This window comes from Eutrigla gurnardus (assembly GCF_963514095.1).
Source record: "Eutrigla gurnardus genome assembly, chromosome: 22".
Taxonomy (NCBI): Eukaryota; Metazoa; Chordata; class Actinopteri; order Perciformes; family Triglidae; genus Eutrigla; species Eutrigla gurnardus.
Window position 1 is genome coordinate 1,007,861 of NC_139933.1, and position 15,391 is coordinate 1,023,251.

General features: G+C 42.7%; 3 protein-coding genes across 3 annotated transcripts; all 3 read right to left on the reverse strand.

Moving 5' to 3' along the window:
• Positions 1-594: 594 nt before the first annotated feature.
• Positions 595-3,779, reverse strand: rbp3 (retinol binding protein 3). Its single transcript, XM_084002027.1, has 4 exons — positions 2,516-3,779; positions 1,913-2,103; positions 1,454-1,596; positions 595-1,334 (listed from the first exon to the last, which is right to left on the reverse strand). The coding sequence occupies exons 1-4, from the start codon at positions 3,707-3,709 to the stop codon at positions 1,009-1,011; spliced, it is 1,854 nt and encodes a 617-aa protein (XP_083858153.1). The 5' UTR covers positions 3,710-3,779; the 3' UTR covers positions 595-1,008.
• A 501-nt stretch (positions 3,780-4,280) lies between these two features.
• Positions 4,281-7,885, reverse strand: irbpl (interphotoreceptor retinoid-binding protein like). The gene has a single exon (XM_084002026.1). The coding sequence runs from the start codon at positions 7,828-7,830 to the stop codon at positions 5,059-5,061; it is 2,772 nt and encodes a 923-aa protein (XP_083858152.1). The 5' UTR covers positions 7,831-7,885; the 3' UTR covers positions 4,281-5,058.
• A 2,672-nt stretch (positions 7,886-10,557) lies between these two features.
• On the reverse strand, positions 10,558-12,803 carry gdf2 (growth differentiation factor 2; the record flags this gene model as incomplete). The annotated part of the gene is made up of 2 exons (XM_084040274.1): positions 10,558-12,243; positions 12,452-12,803. 2 exons carry the CDS (start codon positions 12,801-12,803, stop codon positions 11,327-11,329), a joined length of 1,269 nt encoding a protein of 422 aa, XP_083896400.1. The 3' UTR covers positions 10,558-11,326.
• Between the last annotated feature and the right edge of the window lie 2,588 nt (positions 12,804-15,391).

Sequence of the window (15,391 nt, forward strand, 5' to 3'; positions counted from 1 at the left end):
AGAGAGAGAGAGAGAGAGAGAGAGAGAGAGAGAGAGAGAGAGAGGTTGCGCCTCCTCACGTGGCAGATTTGCCCGTTTTGCGGGGAATCTGCGGGAAACTGTCCAAATATAGTCTTATTACCACTAAATATATGCATCTGTATGACGTAGAGGTGGGAGAAATAGTCGATTCTATGATGCATCGCGATGCAGAGAAAATGGGGATTTTTCATATATTTACGAATGGTGATTAATCGTGACTAATCCACAGCTAATTTGTGATTAATCTGGTGACATTTTTTTTAAGCGATTGACAGTCCTTATAAATATATATACATTTTGCACTATAATAATTATATTTACAAAGTGCTTTTGACAGCAGAATACCGTCAGATACACAAATACAACAAACACATTAGCAGAGATAAGGTAAAAAGACAATAAAATCTAAATAAATAATAGAAACAGTGTTTCGATCCCTCTTCCAGCTTTAACCAACGCTTGTATGTTTTGACTTGATTAACTTATTTATTTACGTCACTGTATAATTAAAAAAGTTATTATTTGTCTGTTAATGTGAAACATGACTAGGACATACTTTTTGTTTACCAGTTGTCTTGTTTTATTCTATCACACCACAGGAATGAATACAATACAATCAGGCCAACATGGCGCAATTGACTTATTAATAGAACATTGCATGGTGGTCCCAATTCCAAAAAGCAAACATGGTTTAAAACCAGTTGTTTTGACATCCCAACTGATCTTTGACACAGAATTATTCAGATTCACGTTCTCAAACCTTTCAGCCACCAAAGTAAATCCTACGGTCGAGCCTTTGCTCCACATTACAAACAGGCCCAAAAAGAAAAGGCTTTCGGCTGTGAGATAATGAACAACAGATTACACTTTGTACCCAATCTACATTCTTCACTTCTTATAAGTCTAAATCCTTAAATCTTGAAACTATTTGGCTGCCGAAGCAAAAGTGACTGATGACCTCCCCCCCGGCTGTGTTCAGGATGTGGTTTACTTCTGGCCTGCGAAGTGCTTGTTGAAGATGCCCTTGGCGGTCTCGAGGGCAGCGTCGGCAGGGACGGGTATGTGAGGCGCGATGCCAGCTCCCTCCCACGCCGGCCCAGCGGCGGTGTCAGAGTGGATGGTGGGGATGCTGAGGAAGATGCCGGTCTCGCCGACTGCGAAGGTCTTGGGTGGGTGGGAGGCCCCGGCGGTGGTCTCTCCGACGATCATGGCACGGCCGAGCTTCTTCATGATGTAGACGAACTCCTCTGCGGCGCCGGCGGTCGCTCCGCTGGTGAGGATGATCAGGCTCTTCTTGGAGCCGTACCTCGTACCTTGGGGATCGGAGAGCAACAGCTTTATAGATTGTTGGGCCAATTGGACATTCTGCACCACCAAATCCAGATGAATCCAGTGCTGAATTCTCACTAAATTCACCATTATTTGTAATTACCAGTGAGGTCCGTCAGGGTCTGGAGCTCTGTGGTGGTCCCAGACGGTCTGTCGTACAGCTTGTCCAGAACAATCTGTTTGTCGGCATCAAAGAAGTAAGAGCAGAAGCCTGCGATGGCTGTCGTTGGGCCACCAATGTTGTTCCTGCAAAAACAGATGCAGATCAATCATAGAAAGGCTAAATTCATTATGACAATGAATGATCCTTTGTGAAATTTGCATCCATGCAGGGAATGATGAATGTTCATATGAGTTAATCCTCTAAATCTGTTTGTGTTGGGCCATTTAATATAAAACATATGTAAAATGATGCATAGATGATCAATATTCAAAACCAATACTTCCCTTTTGCTAAACTAAATGCTGTTTATTTAGAGCATTGGCAGCTTTAGCAGATGGTTTGTTTTCCAAAGTGAACCTTGGGTAAATCTGCGCTCTGTGATTTTGCGGGATTACCCACCTGAGGTCAATGATCATCGCGTCCGTGTTGACGACTTTGTTCCAGACGTGCTCGACAATAATCTGGGCGATGGCCTTGACCTCCTCGAAGTCTCCGAACATGTCGAAACGCAGGTAGCCGATGTTGTTCTCGAACACGTCCGTCTTGAACGAGACTTTGATCAACTCGATGAACATCTCGGGAGAATAATCCTGTGGGAGAAGAACACACTTAGATTAGATAGAATCTTAGATTTGTATCAGTGATACTCATATGTCTCACTAAAGATCATTAATAAAAGCATTTTCACACAAACATATTTCAGATATTATATCTATTTTAATGTTTCCAAATGTATAATATTGATATTAAATCCTCCATAGACTAAACATGTTTAGTTTAACATGTTTCAAATTGACTATAAAAGTGAAAAAAGAATGTGACTAATACTTTTAGAGAAGATTTGAATATTTTGAGCTTTATAAATGAAGTGTAAGTAAAACAAAACTCATCAATAGAAACTTTTGTCAGTAGATAACCACTCTATTAAAAACAACTAACAAATATAGCTTTGTTTGACAAATAACAAGTGAGAACCGACTATCTGATGCACCAGGATCTCACCATCGGTGGCAGGGCCGGGGTGTTGCTGGTGGTCTTCAGGCTCTTGTCCCCAGACAGGGTCTTCAGGTCCGTGGACAGCTTCACCTCTAGATTATCCTTGGAGACAACCGTGCTGTACTTGCCACTCGCCAGGAGCCCTTTCAACCTTTCTGCTACAGCGGCGCCGATATCTTCAAAGGCGTAGTTTTCAGCAACCAGATTCGCCGATCCCTCAACAATGGCCGGGACCTGAGCGCGGAGGTTGACGATCTTGATGGCGGTAGCGAGGGCGTCCTCGGCGTTGACCTCCACATCGGGGGTCACGCCAGTGATCTCCCAGGTGGAGCCGGTGATAGGGTTGATGGACTTGGCGGTTGGCACAGTAATATAGAAGTCAGTGTCGTGCACTTTGATTTTATCGACCTTCACGGAGCCACCAGCTGTCTTCTCGCCCACGATGGTGGCTCTCTTCAGGTTCTGGAGGCAGTAGGCCACGTCCTCGGCAATGCCCCGGGTGTTTTTGCTGGAGAGGATAACGAGGGGTTTGTTGATGTCATATCTGTCCCCCAGCAGCGAGGACAGAGAAAACAGCTTGGTGGTGGTGTTTGAGGGACGGTCATACACGCTGTCGATGTGAATCGGAGGCTCGGCTTCGGTGAAGTAAGACACAATGTAGGGGATTCCTGAGATGTCCCCGCTGCCGGTGTGACGCATGTCAAAGATCAGAGCTGAGGTTGGCAGGATTTTATTCCAGACCAGGTCTAGGAGCAAAGTGCCCACCTTGTCAGCAACCTCCTCGCCGAGGATGTGATCGATCCTCAGGTAACCAATGTTTCCCTCCAGAATGTCGAGCTTGATCATGGTCTGGAGGATGGCGATTACCTGCTCAGGGGGCAACGGGGGCATCTGAGGGGGGACCGCAGGGACGTAGTTGGGCTCATAGGAGACCATCAAGCGTGGGTCACTGACTGTGGTCTGGACTCCAGCAGTGAGGACTTGAGCCAAGGTTTCGGCGTCGGGGATGTTGAGCACCTCCGTGTTGCTGCTGGCTGCTTCGATAGCCTCCTTCATCCCCACCAGCTTCTCTGGTGAGCAGTAATTGTCCATAACAATCTTTGCCATATCGATGATGAGGTCGGGGGTAAAAGAGGCCTGGATGAAGAAAACATTCCCCAGAACCAGCAGAGGTGCCACCAGGAAGATAGCCTTCGCCATTTTTGCTGGTATAGTCGGAAAAAAAGTGAGTAGACGAGGTTGTCGAGCTGAACCTCCTTCTCCAAAGAGGTCCTTTGTCAAATGGCACTGTTTTCTTCCTCAGCATCCCCACCATCCACTCTGTTAACACACACATAAGAGGATTTACCCCACAATAAACCTCTAATAGCATTATCTTGAATGCTTCTGTAAGGCACTAATAACCCAGCCATGTAGGTGTAGTAACAAAGAGGTGTTGCCAAAGATTATGGTCTTAAATTGACACAAGGTATTTTGAACACCTATTTAAAGCTACCTGTGTCAAACAAGGCAAGTTGTCTACCTTAAAAATACCAGGAAAAGGGGATAAAGGTGTCCGGGTCACTTATTAAGGGGCCTGTATTTATGAGTGGAAGTCATTGGTGTGTGAGTTTTGTGAACATTTTTAAATACAGCATAAACTCATGACTGCCATGTAATTAAACAAATGAAACATAAAGCTACTCATATTCATTTCTTAATGGTAAAGAGGAATGTTTCTGTTAATGTCTGGAAAGTAGATTAAATCAAGATAATTCCACTAATAGACACTGAATTGTTTTATTGTCTCTTGTACACATTTAACAGTAGTTTGTTTCATTGGTGGTGCTTGTCTCTCTTCTGCTGTGTGGAGGTGAACAGCAGGATTCAGCCGAGGTTTGTTTGGTGCTCACTCCCTCTGCTGGTAGTTTGAGAGTGATGGAACAGACAAGCTGAAAGATCATTACACAATACTGAAAAAAAAACACAATGCAAAGACAACAAAAAAAACATAAAGTGAGAAATTCTCCAAATATCAACAACATACATCACTATACGGTTACATAATGATCAAATAAGATTTCATGCATTCATAAAGGTCAACGGAATATTGACATTTATAAAAAAAGGGGAATGACAGAAACGATTAAAACAGGAGAGAAAAAGTCAATTTCATGCGTTGAAAATATGCAGATGGGGAGGTTTACAGTCATCATATGAATAAAAAGAGTGCAACGTGATTTACTTCAAGAAACACTGATCTATGATGTATTATTAATAGGAAATCAATACTTCTTCATCGTCTTTACTGTTTGAATGCCAGGATGAGTAAGTAGATTTAACATTTGATCGTTTTCCCACGCATTTCGATATACACTGAATCCATACTCTGGATGAAGGCATCAATTAAACAACTTAAACAGTGAAGACCAGCTGGCCTGGGATTCTGGAAGATGGTGTAAATGTCTCACACAGGCCACACACAAAAACTATTCACATTGAAGTGGTGGCTAAACACAAGACACATTAACTTGTACTGTTTAAAGGAAGTTAGTTTACAGCATCAGGAACTATTTTCCCTGCTCTGTCTTCAGCTGCCTTGCTGCTATGAGTCTCTGTGCCACTGGAAGAGCCTCACTTGCCTTGGCTATAACATGGGGCTCAATGCCTGAAACGCTCCACACCCTCCCGGTGACCGCACTCAACACAACCTGGTTCGGGACAGAAGCGTACAGGACGCTGTCCCCGATCTGATAGGTCCCACTCGATAGAGACCCTCCAATCGTTGGCTCTCCAACGATTGTGGCCCTGTTCAGGTCCTGCATAGAGCGCGTGAACACCTCGGCTGCCGACCCCGTCATATGACTGGTGAGAATGTAGACGTCCTTGGATGACCCATACCTTTGACCTCTGATTTGAGGCAATGTCATGACCTCTGTCATGGTGGTTGTGGTGCGGTCGAAGACAGTGTAAAGATGCCGCAACGGTTCAGCGTCAAATAAATAGGTGCACAAGAGGGGAATTGCTGTTGAATATCCGCCAGTGTTGTACCTCATGTCAATTATAAGGGCGTCTGTGTTTAGTAACTTGCTCCCCACTACTTTTATCAGCTGAGGCCCAATGGCTTTTATCACCTCTACATCTGCCATCATGTCAAACCGTAGATAGCCAACATTACCAGGCAGAAGCTCAACTTTAAACAAAGCGTCAATTATATATCCCACTTCTTCAGCAGTGGGAATCTTTGGTACGTCGTGAAGCGACTCTGGCTCGACGTCGCAGTGGAAGACGTGGAGGCGGTGATCGCCCGAAGTCTCCTGGAGATCTGTCGTCAACTGCGATGCCAAAGATTCAAAGTCAACCACCGACCGGTACGATCCCTCCGTCCATTTGCTCAACAGTAACTTGCTGACCTGTAGCGCAACTTCATGGATTGCGTAGTGTTTTTCTAACAGTTGCCCCGTTCCTTCTATGAGGGACTGGAGCCCTTGGTGGAAATCTGCAATCTCATGAACGTGCTCCACCGCTTCCTCGGCGAGCACAATGGCATCAGGGACCACGCCACCTCCGAGCCAGCATTCACCATTGTTGTCTAAAAAGTTTATGAAAGGGACAGTGATAGCGATATCCGTCCCCTCTATCTGGAACGTCTTTGAGTGCATCAGAGTACCAGACGTGATTTCCCCAATGACTGTGCCACGATGTAGTGACTGCATCAGGTATGCAAACTCTTCGCTGGCACTCGCCGTGTAGTAGCTGGTCAACACGTAAACCCCACGTTTGGAGCCGTAGGTCGGGCCGATAATTTGTGGTAGAGATTCGTATTCTGTTGTTGTGTTCTGAATTTGGTCATATATTGTGAAAAAGTGACGCTTTTGGGAAGTGTCCTGCAGATAGGACAGAATAAGGGCCAGAGAGGTAGAGGACCCACCAGTGTTATGCCGTAGATCAATAATCAGGTTATTGGTGTCTTTGAGGGGCTCCCATACCTTTTCAGCCATGAGTTCTTCTAGTTGAGAGCCTGAAGATAACTTGAGAAATTTGTCAATGCGGACATAGCCGATATTGTGTGGGAGTATTTCCACTTTGATCGTTGTATCGACCAGTACGTTTAATGATTCCAAATCATCTGGAAGTGCAGGGTCCTCCTCTACTGTGGCAGCATAGTCTTGCACGTATTTGATGATCAGTCGTGGATCTTCAGACACAGTCTGCAGGGCCTGGTTGAGTCTGACTGCCAGGTCCTCCTCAGATACCACAGAGAATAAGTCGGTAGATTGCAGATGCTGGAGAAGAGCAGTGACTCTGTCAGTGAAAGCATAGAACCTCCCGATCATGTTGGCTACGCTCTGCACCACCTTCGGAATGGTACTCCTGACAGCCAGAAGAGACTTGGCTTTGTTCACAGCTTCCTTTGAGATGGTGTTGACCGTTGGGGAAACGCCAACCACTTCCCAACTATGGCCTGTGATCGGACTAACTGATCTTGCCACAGGAACTGTTATGTAGAACTCCGACTGAGGGATCCTTATCTTTTGGATCTTTACGGACCCACCAGCAGTCCTTTCCCCAACTGTGATGGCCCTCTTTAGGTTTTTTAATGTATATGCCACTGCCTCAGCCGCCCCCACGGTACGCTTGCTGGTCAAAATAATCACATCTTTCGTCTTTCCATACCTTTCCCCCTTTATCGACAGCGTAGTCCACAGCTCCCTGGTTGTATTTGTGGGCCTGTCATACACAGTGTCAATATGAATAAGGGGCTCAGGATCCGAGAAATAGGAAATTATAAAGGGAACTCCAGATAATTCTCCAGCTGTGCTGTACCTCAGGTCCAAGATCAGTGAGGATGTCTGACTAACTCTGTCCCAGATGTTTTCCCGCAACAGAGAGTCTAGCTTTGCTGCTGTCTTCTTCCCAATGACCTGATCTATCCGCAAATATCCAACATTGTTGTCCAGGATTTCCAGCTTGACAGAGTTTTTCACCAGCCAGATCAGCTGCTCCATGGGGAGAGACGGCAGCGCCGGTGGCATCACCGGGACGAAATTGGGTTCGTATGACACAGTCAACCGCGGGTCATTCAGCGCCCCTTGTGCTCCGGCTGTGAGCACAGAGGCCAGGGTCTTCCTGTCTGAAATCTGCAGGATTTCTCCACTGTTGATGGCTTGTTGGACGGCCTCCTGCATCCCAACGAGGTTCTCAGGGAAGCAGTAGTTTTCCATAAGAATCTTGGCCATTTCTAACATCAGGGCGGGCTGGAACGAAGAGTTGGCCGATACAGTGCATAGGAGAAGCATCAGCAGCAGGGGTGGTGAGCGTTGTGCCATCGTCTTCATCATCACTGACGGAAAGAGAACGACTCTTCTCCCTCACTGTGCTGGATTAGTTCATTCGTCTGCGTTGAGAGATGACGGTTTTTATAGGAGGGAACATTGTCACCGCAGGTTTTTTGGACAACAACAACATCAGCATAAGAGGCTTTTGTCCACAATAAACCTTTAATCGCTTTATCTTTGGTGCTTCAGCCTGCAGACAATAACAGATAGAATCAAAATTTGGAATCTGTGAGTCTGTGCAGTTTCCTACCTTTTCACATAAACCCATGTTTGGGTTCTTACTTTTATTTGACTCGTATGCAGTTGCTTTGCTTTGGGGTAACTACTTACTGTAGTCTTATTTCGGCTTCAATCACATTCTCTGTCATTTTTAAAAATCAGCCTATGTTGTATACATCTTATTTAAACCACCTCAGCTTTTCTTTGAAGTATAAAAGAGGGACAGGTCGAACACTGATTGATACTAAAGCCAGATCAGAAACTCCCACACTCCCTCTCCATCTATTTTCTCTTTCACTGTCTGCTATGAAGCTTAAGGTGGTGTATTTTGGTGCTGTTGGTAGCTTTAGGGGTCATGTCTGGGTCGCTCCACTGGTGACATGATTACACAGTTACAACAAAAGGTTGATTAGAAAGTCTTTATCTGCATCGAATGCTGAATTATTTACTTCTTCTCCTTGTTTCTCCTGGTTAGTTGTATTCTTTTTTTTTTTTTTTATAAAAAATGATCTTTGTGAATATATAAATAAATAAATATCAATTTGAAGAACACATAGGCTAAATGTTTGATTTCCCGACGCATTAAACCTGCAGATTTTGAGCTTGAACCTGACACCGATAAGGACCCTGTGAGACTCTGATCCACAGATTTCGCAGCTCAGAAATATGCAGCCTGACGTCATCTCAGTCCAAATACTACACTGTGCTCAGCTAATCTCACCGTCTTAACATTTAATACCGCCTCATGCCTTACACAACACAGTCCCCTTTACTGACAAATATCAGTGCTTTGGATTATTGAAAACTCCGAACTACAACATTATCAGAAGGCAAGGTTACTTTGTTGACTGAAGTTAAGATATCATATATCATTAGATCATTTGCGTGTTGCGTGGGCAAGAACAGCCGCACACAAGCTAGCTCAGTAAGCTAGTTAGCCTGCTGGGATAAAAATGATGGATATATCCCTTTCCCACAACTGTATCGCCTGGATCTGCTCTCATCAGCGTCGTTTCCAGACAAAGTAGGCAAAATACCTGAAAAACAACTACCTTACAGCACCTGAAGACTCAACTAGCTTGTAACTGAATCATAGCATTTAGTGCCAGGTATTTCCCTCTGGAGTTTGAGGTGAGCAAAACAGAGGTAAAAGGAGATTGAATACTGAATTTATGTGTAAATAAGCATTTGTTTGCTAACACATTAGCCATACCAACATTATAGTGATAAGATAATTTATAATTTTTGTGTTCTAAGACTGCTAATTCAGGCTCTGTTGCTAGGCTACTGTCGGGTAAAATCTTTTAAGGCAGAAGTCAACTGAGCTAATTATCTTCTTGGACATTGAAACGGTATTGCCTGCCATGTTATTGGTACTATTTTGAGACAAAAGCAGCTTTGGGGGTCTGCATGAACTTGCCCCCTCGTTGGTCTTGTCACAGAGGTTTCAACACTGATAAGGATGTGTCACTGACTTAAAATATTTACAGAACTGACAGCATGCATGAAGCTGAAAAGATTTGGAGCAAATGGAATTAGATTGGTATATGTCCATGTTTTTATCTTCATGTGATCCAAGTCTTGGCTAACTGTGATTTGACCGTCCTCTAACACAAACAACAGCTATATTATTACTATAATAAGGTTATTTTTAGGGTGTTATGTTTATTTTTAGGGAGTTTTTCTTCATTTAATGGATCGGTCCCGGGACAGAGGATATCGAAAAGCCCTCTGAGGCAAATTTATGATTTGTGATTTTGGGCTATGTAAATAAACTTGAACCGTACAAGATATAGCTTACATTGCAGTGACATTAAATAAATTAATTAATTAATTTTAAAACTAAAAAGTTACAGTCACAAAGTTTAATTTTGGTTAGAATTTGGTTATGAAAGTTATGCAAAAGATTTACTAAATGCAGGATGTGCTGAGTAGATTAGATGAGGAAATAAAATACATTTTAATTTTGCTTTTTTATTTATTTATTTAATTAATTTCAGGGTAGGAAAGCCTCAGAAACAAAATGTAGACATCATGAGACATACAGTACAATAAAAACTCTCCAATCAGCAGTGTGGCATGCATGTACAAGCTGAACACTCTGTACAAGTTGGTATGGCAGTGATTTACAAACTACTACTAAATATATATTAATATAATCAAAATACAAAATGGTAATGTACAGATTTACATAAAACTAGCAGATTTTATGTCATCATATTAATGCCAAAGGCATTATTTTAGGTTTACAAATATTACATTACCAATGGATTTGCTTTAGGAAGATTTTTTTTATCTAAAAAATAAAAATCACATAAATTAATAGAAGTTGTAAACACAATCATAAGTGTCTATTTTTCTTTTTTAAGATTTTACTTTTACTTTTTTAAACATTATTTATGTTTCATGTAACATTATTTACTGCATAAAATTACAATTTATAATAGTTTTTTTCCAAACATATTCGACCAAGACCAAGGACAAGCTCTTTATGAACATACACAGTTTAAATAAAATGTCTGTCCCATTTAGTTTTCTGTTTGGTGGTGTTAGCATGTAAAATGCTAATACAATTGAATTTCAGCAAAAATCACAGGCTTCATTAGAATTCATTGCAGCAAGTCATGCTGAATTCCACACATACCACTATTTTTGAGTTTCAGACTTTATTTTTGATCAATTTGAAGGAATAGCATAAACTGTAAACGCTACATATCATTATGTCATGACTACAGTGTCAAAAACATACATACACTATATTTAATGTCAGCATTACATTACCTTTATTACATTCTTAGCCATGCTAGCAGCTTGGTTCGAAGAATGGAAATGATGGTCTGTCAGCTGGTCAGTTAATTGTCCCTTTGGTCCAAACTGAAATATCTCAACAACCTCATTCATGGTCCCCAGAGGATGTACTGCCTAACTTTGCATCTAGCGCCATCGTCAGGTAAAACCTTTGTTTGTCCAATACTATGATTTGCATGCTAAAGAGCCACTAGCATGGCTGTAGACCCTTAGTCTTGTTATACAATGTCATTGATGTAATGTTATTGTATGGGCTGGAATGTAATTCACCTCCCTAAATAATTTTTCTTGCAATCTTTCCTACTTTGTACTGAAAATGCTACAAAAATATATTTTCTCTGGATAAATAAGGTTCTATCTTCTTTGACCTGGTGTACTTTCTTCTACTGGACCTGTTTAGGGTATGAACATCAAACTGACTTGAATGAAATGCAGCATTTGAACCTTTATAATCACCTGAGAGGAAACCTGACTACCTACACCCACACTCCGCTACCTTCATCTCCTCGTAAAGGTATCTTATCGTGAGGCGTCCGTTCTCCTGGTACATGACCGTGATGGGGTCCAGCTTGATGGGGACGCAGCATGCCATGTTGGCCTTCTTGGGGTTCCTGATGTTGATCAGCGTCTGGATGAGGGCGTGTTTCGACGGGGTCATTTCATCCGTGAGCGGGTGGTAACACAGGCCTCGACATTCAAAGGCGTCGTATTCTGGCGGCGCCACGATCCAGCTGTCCCAGCCGATGTCCCTGAAGTTGACCTTGAGCGAGCTCCGCTGGCAGTATTCCTCAGCCTTCCTTTTCTTTCTCCGCGGATGCTGAGCCTCGGGGATCTCGTTTGGAAGTTGATCTCCTTTGTTCCAGTCGGCGCCCGAGTGTAAGATGGTTTCTTCTTCGTGGAGGATCATTTCTTTTAACTCCTTCTTGGTTTCCCTCCTCCTGCTGCCCAGGTCATCTGAGAAGACTATCAAAGCCGCGGAAGTGTTATCTCCAACAGACATGCTCATATTCAAACAGCCGACTCCTTCTTCTCCACCTTTAGAGGCGCCACAGTCCTTCCTGTCCACCACAACATCAAAAACAGTCGATCCGCGGCCCGCCTTGATCCAGCACTGGATAGCAGTGGTCACGTCAAACGTCTCCCAGGTGCTCTGCAGGCCGGTCACCTCTTTGCCAACCAGCAGTTGGGTGGTGGATGTGAAATCATTGTAATCCACTTTGCAGATTTTGATGGTGGCCTTGAAATTGTGGGCAGTGACCGTCGACGTGGGATCTGGGGAGAAGAAGAGCTGCAGTTCAGCAGTGGTGATCTTTTCATGGCTGGGGATGCTGACGTTGAACTGCAGCCGATGCTTAGACTTTGTGCCATTTGTCACGGAGAGAGGGATATCTGTCAAGAAGATACAGAGGAGGAAGCCAAATTATTTTTGAGATAGATCTGAGGTACAGTGAGATAATAAGAAACTTCAGGAACTTAAAAAGGCAGGTATGGTAATATCTGTATTTGTAACTCTGTGACTTTGAGGATTGCCAAGGAAAAAAGGTCCCAGAAAATAATTCAATAATAAGAATTCTTAAAGTAAACTCCGTTCATGTACCTTGGAGAGTGAAGCTCCGTATGACATCCGACTGAGGGTTTGCTGAGTTGTCCGAGGCGTACTTGTTGTAGAGCTCCATCATGAACTGAGGAGGGCAGATCTTGCCGTTCTCCTGAGGAACGTCCGACAGGTTGAGTTTCCTCAGAAAGCCCTCCTTCATGGTTCCCAGGAGGTTCTCCATCCTGGCGTTGGTATCTTCCTCCTCGAGAAGGTCCTCCTCTGACAGCTGAGAGTAGAGTCCCTCAGGGTCCTCACTCTGGATTTCATTATTGAGAGATTTACCGGCACAGCAGCCGATAGAAACCACCAGACACAAGCACACCTGGAACAGGAACGATCTGATGCTCTGCATTTTCAAACAAATCCCTTTTAAGCCGCTGTGCTGCCACAAACTTTACCTTCTTCACCGGCCCGAAAGCAGACTTTGCGACGGCAAGGTTTGAAAATGGAGATCCCCGAAGCAAGGACCACAGTCCTAACGTCCGCTCCCATGCTCCCAGAGTAAACAGGGGGACTCGTGTCAACCAAAATAGTAGCTTGGCCAAGCTTATCACTGCCATTGATGCCTTCTTTTAAGCTTTGTTATCATTAGAGGGCTGGCTGCTAATGAAGACTCTGTAAACACTTGACCGCGATAATGAGGGAAACAGCGAGTTTACTGACAAGCAGACATTTTTTCATGAAAAGGCCTTTTCCCAGCTCGAGGGTGACGGTGTTACGGCCACAGGAAACAAACAAAAAAAAAAAACACTTAAAAGAAACAAGACGGGACATTGCATTCTTCGTCACCGTCATTGTTTAATATTTAATACATACACATGTTCCAGATCCCTCAAAATGTGATCAAACTGATGACGATAGCCTAAATTACTTGGCTGACACAGATAGTACTGGAATTAAAAATGATATATCTAATTTAATATGCGATGGTCATGTGATTCCAACTGTAAAATAAAATACAAATCAGACAAAAGAGATATTTGTGTGGTGAAATACCGGCACGAAGATGCAGCTAAATGTCTGAAACGTACTGTTGCAACGTAAGAAGATATTTCGTATACGTACACGTAGATCCCATTTTGATTCTGCCATGAATTACACGTTTATTCATCAACTTAAAAGATTATTCTGAAAGTTTAGCATTTATAGCATTTAGTTTTGCTAACTGCTAAGTGAACTGCATCGCTTGTCTTGCACAATGTGGCTACGTCAACAATGTGGCAGTTACTGTATCTTGACTTGCTAGCTAGCTAGTTAACTTAGCATGTCCCATGCACAACTGTAACGCTATTTAACCTGATGTGTTTTATCCAACGACTCCTTTAGAAACACACCAGCATTGCAGCTTCAGCGAGACGTCACTTGAGTGACTTTCTTTCAATAAATACATAAAATAAAGCTTAACATCGAGGAATGTTGAACACTTTGAAAAGTGCCTTAAATGCTAATATCATATCTTATTAGCGGTGTAATTCGACCATGTTAAGCATGATATTTACATTTATTTAGGCATATCTCTTTTGACCGAACCGCAGTGAAGGAATCAGACGTGCGTGTTTTTCTTCTAAATGGCAGAACACCCAACAAAAGGACGATATTTTACTAAAGCATATATTACTTTCGCTTCATGTGGTTAAAATACTTAACAGCCTGTGGCCGTTCACATCAGCTGTTGCTACTTAAAATAGATTCCTTTTCATTGTTCTGTTCATCCAGGGTTAGAATCACTAACAGCTCCGATATTCTTCCTTTTATTCCAAACATTTACTTCAGGATTCCTCAAAGCAAATAACAAGCAGACGTTAGGAACAACACATGGAGAAATCCCCATAAAGCTTCATAGTGGGGATCTATAAAATCAAATCAAAAGATGTGATGGCCGTGGCCTTCACCACTACTTTGTGGTATGTCCTAAATGGATGCTGGTATGTGGGGTATGGGGTCCGAGCCCCAACCACAGGCCAATGTATCCGGGGACGTTGGCCCGAGTCCGACCCATCCTGGAATGTCTGTCTTTCACCGATGTTGCTCAGTACTCGGTTCATGCCGGGTTTTCATTGTGGCCCTTTCAAGCGTTTAAAGAGTTGCTCTCTATGGAGTCAGTCGTGATGAAAGGCGACGATGCGGCAAATAATGTCGGCATGCAGGAGAAACACAAACACAGATCTGTTGGGAATCTGTGGTGATTTTTACTTCAGGCCAAAAGCAATGGGTTGAGAAATATGCAGTAAAAAACCTGATAAATTAAATTAGGGGTTTGGCCGACAGACTGTGGTTCTTTGATGGCTGGTATTAATATTAAACTGAGTTTTCTGTTTCCAAGTCAAGAAAATCCGAAGTATCAAAGCGTATCATCTAGAATTCTCTTTATCAGGGTGCGGAAAGCCTTAAAACAACATTTAAACCATCATGTAACATTTAGACCCTCCAATTAACTATTTTATTTCTAACAGCTCATTCCTTTTAGCTTCTTGGGCTGAGAAACAATCTGTATATTTTCCCCTCGCCAATCTGGTGGTAAATAGTTGTTTATTTATTCATCCAGCAGATATACATCATGCGTACATACATCTGCTGGATGTTTAAACAGACAGTATTTCTGTTCAATATTCATCTCCTGAGAAAAATCTGGATTTCAGATGCTAAATTCTAATGTGTATGTTGATGTTATTTTATGTTTGTCGATGGAAACATTGCTGATGAAAGCAGTAAGAAGACCAAACCAAAACAGTAAAGCTATGGGGGGCTGTAAAACCAAAACAAACTGCTGAAAGACACTAAAGGCTTCATAGTGCAACAATAACTGTTTTGGCACTATGAGTGAGTTCATTCACATTTGTGGACAGAGAAATATTGATAATTACCATTTGAACCTGTACCTGATATATATACGCATATTTTTATACGTATATATACTTTTTTATCACCTTAGACAGCAAG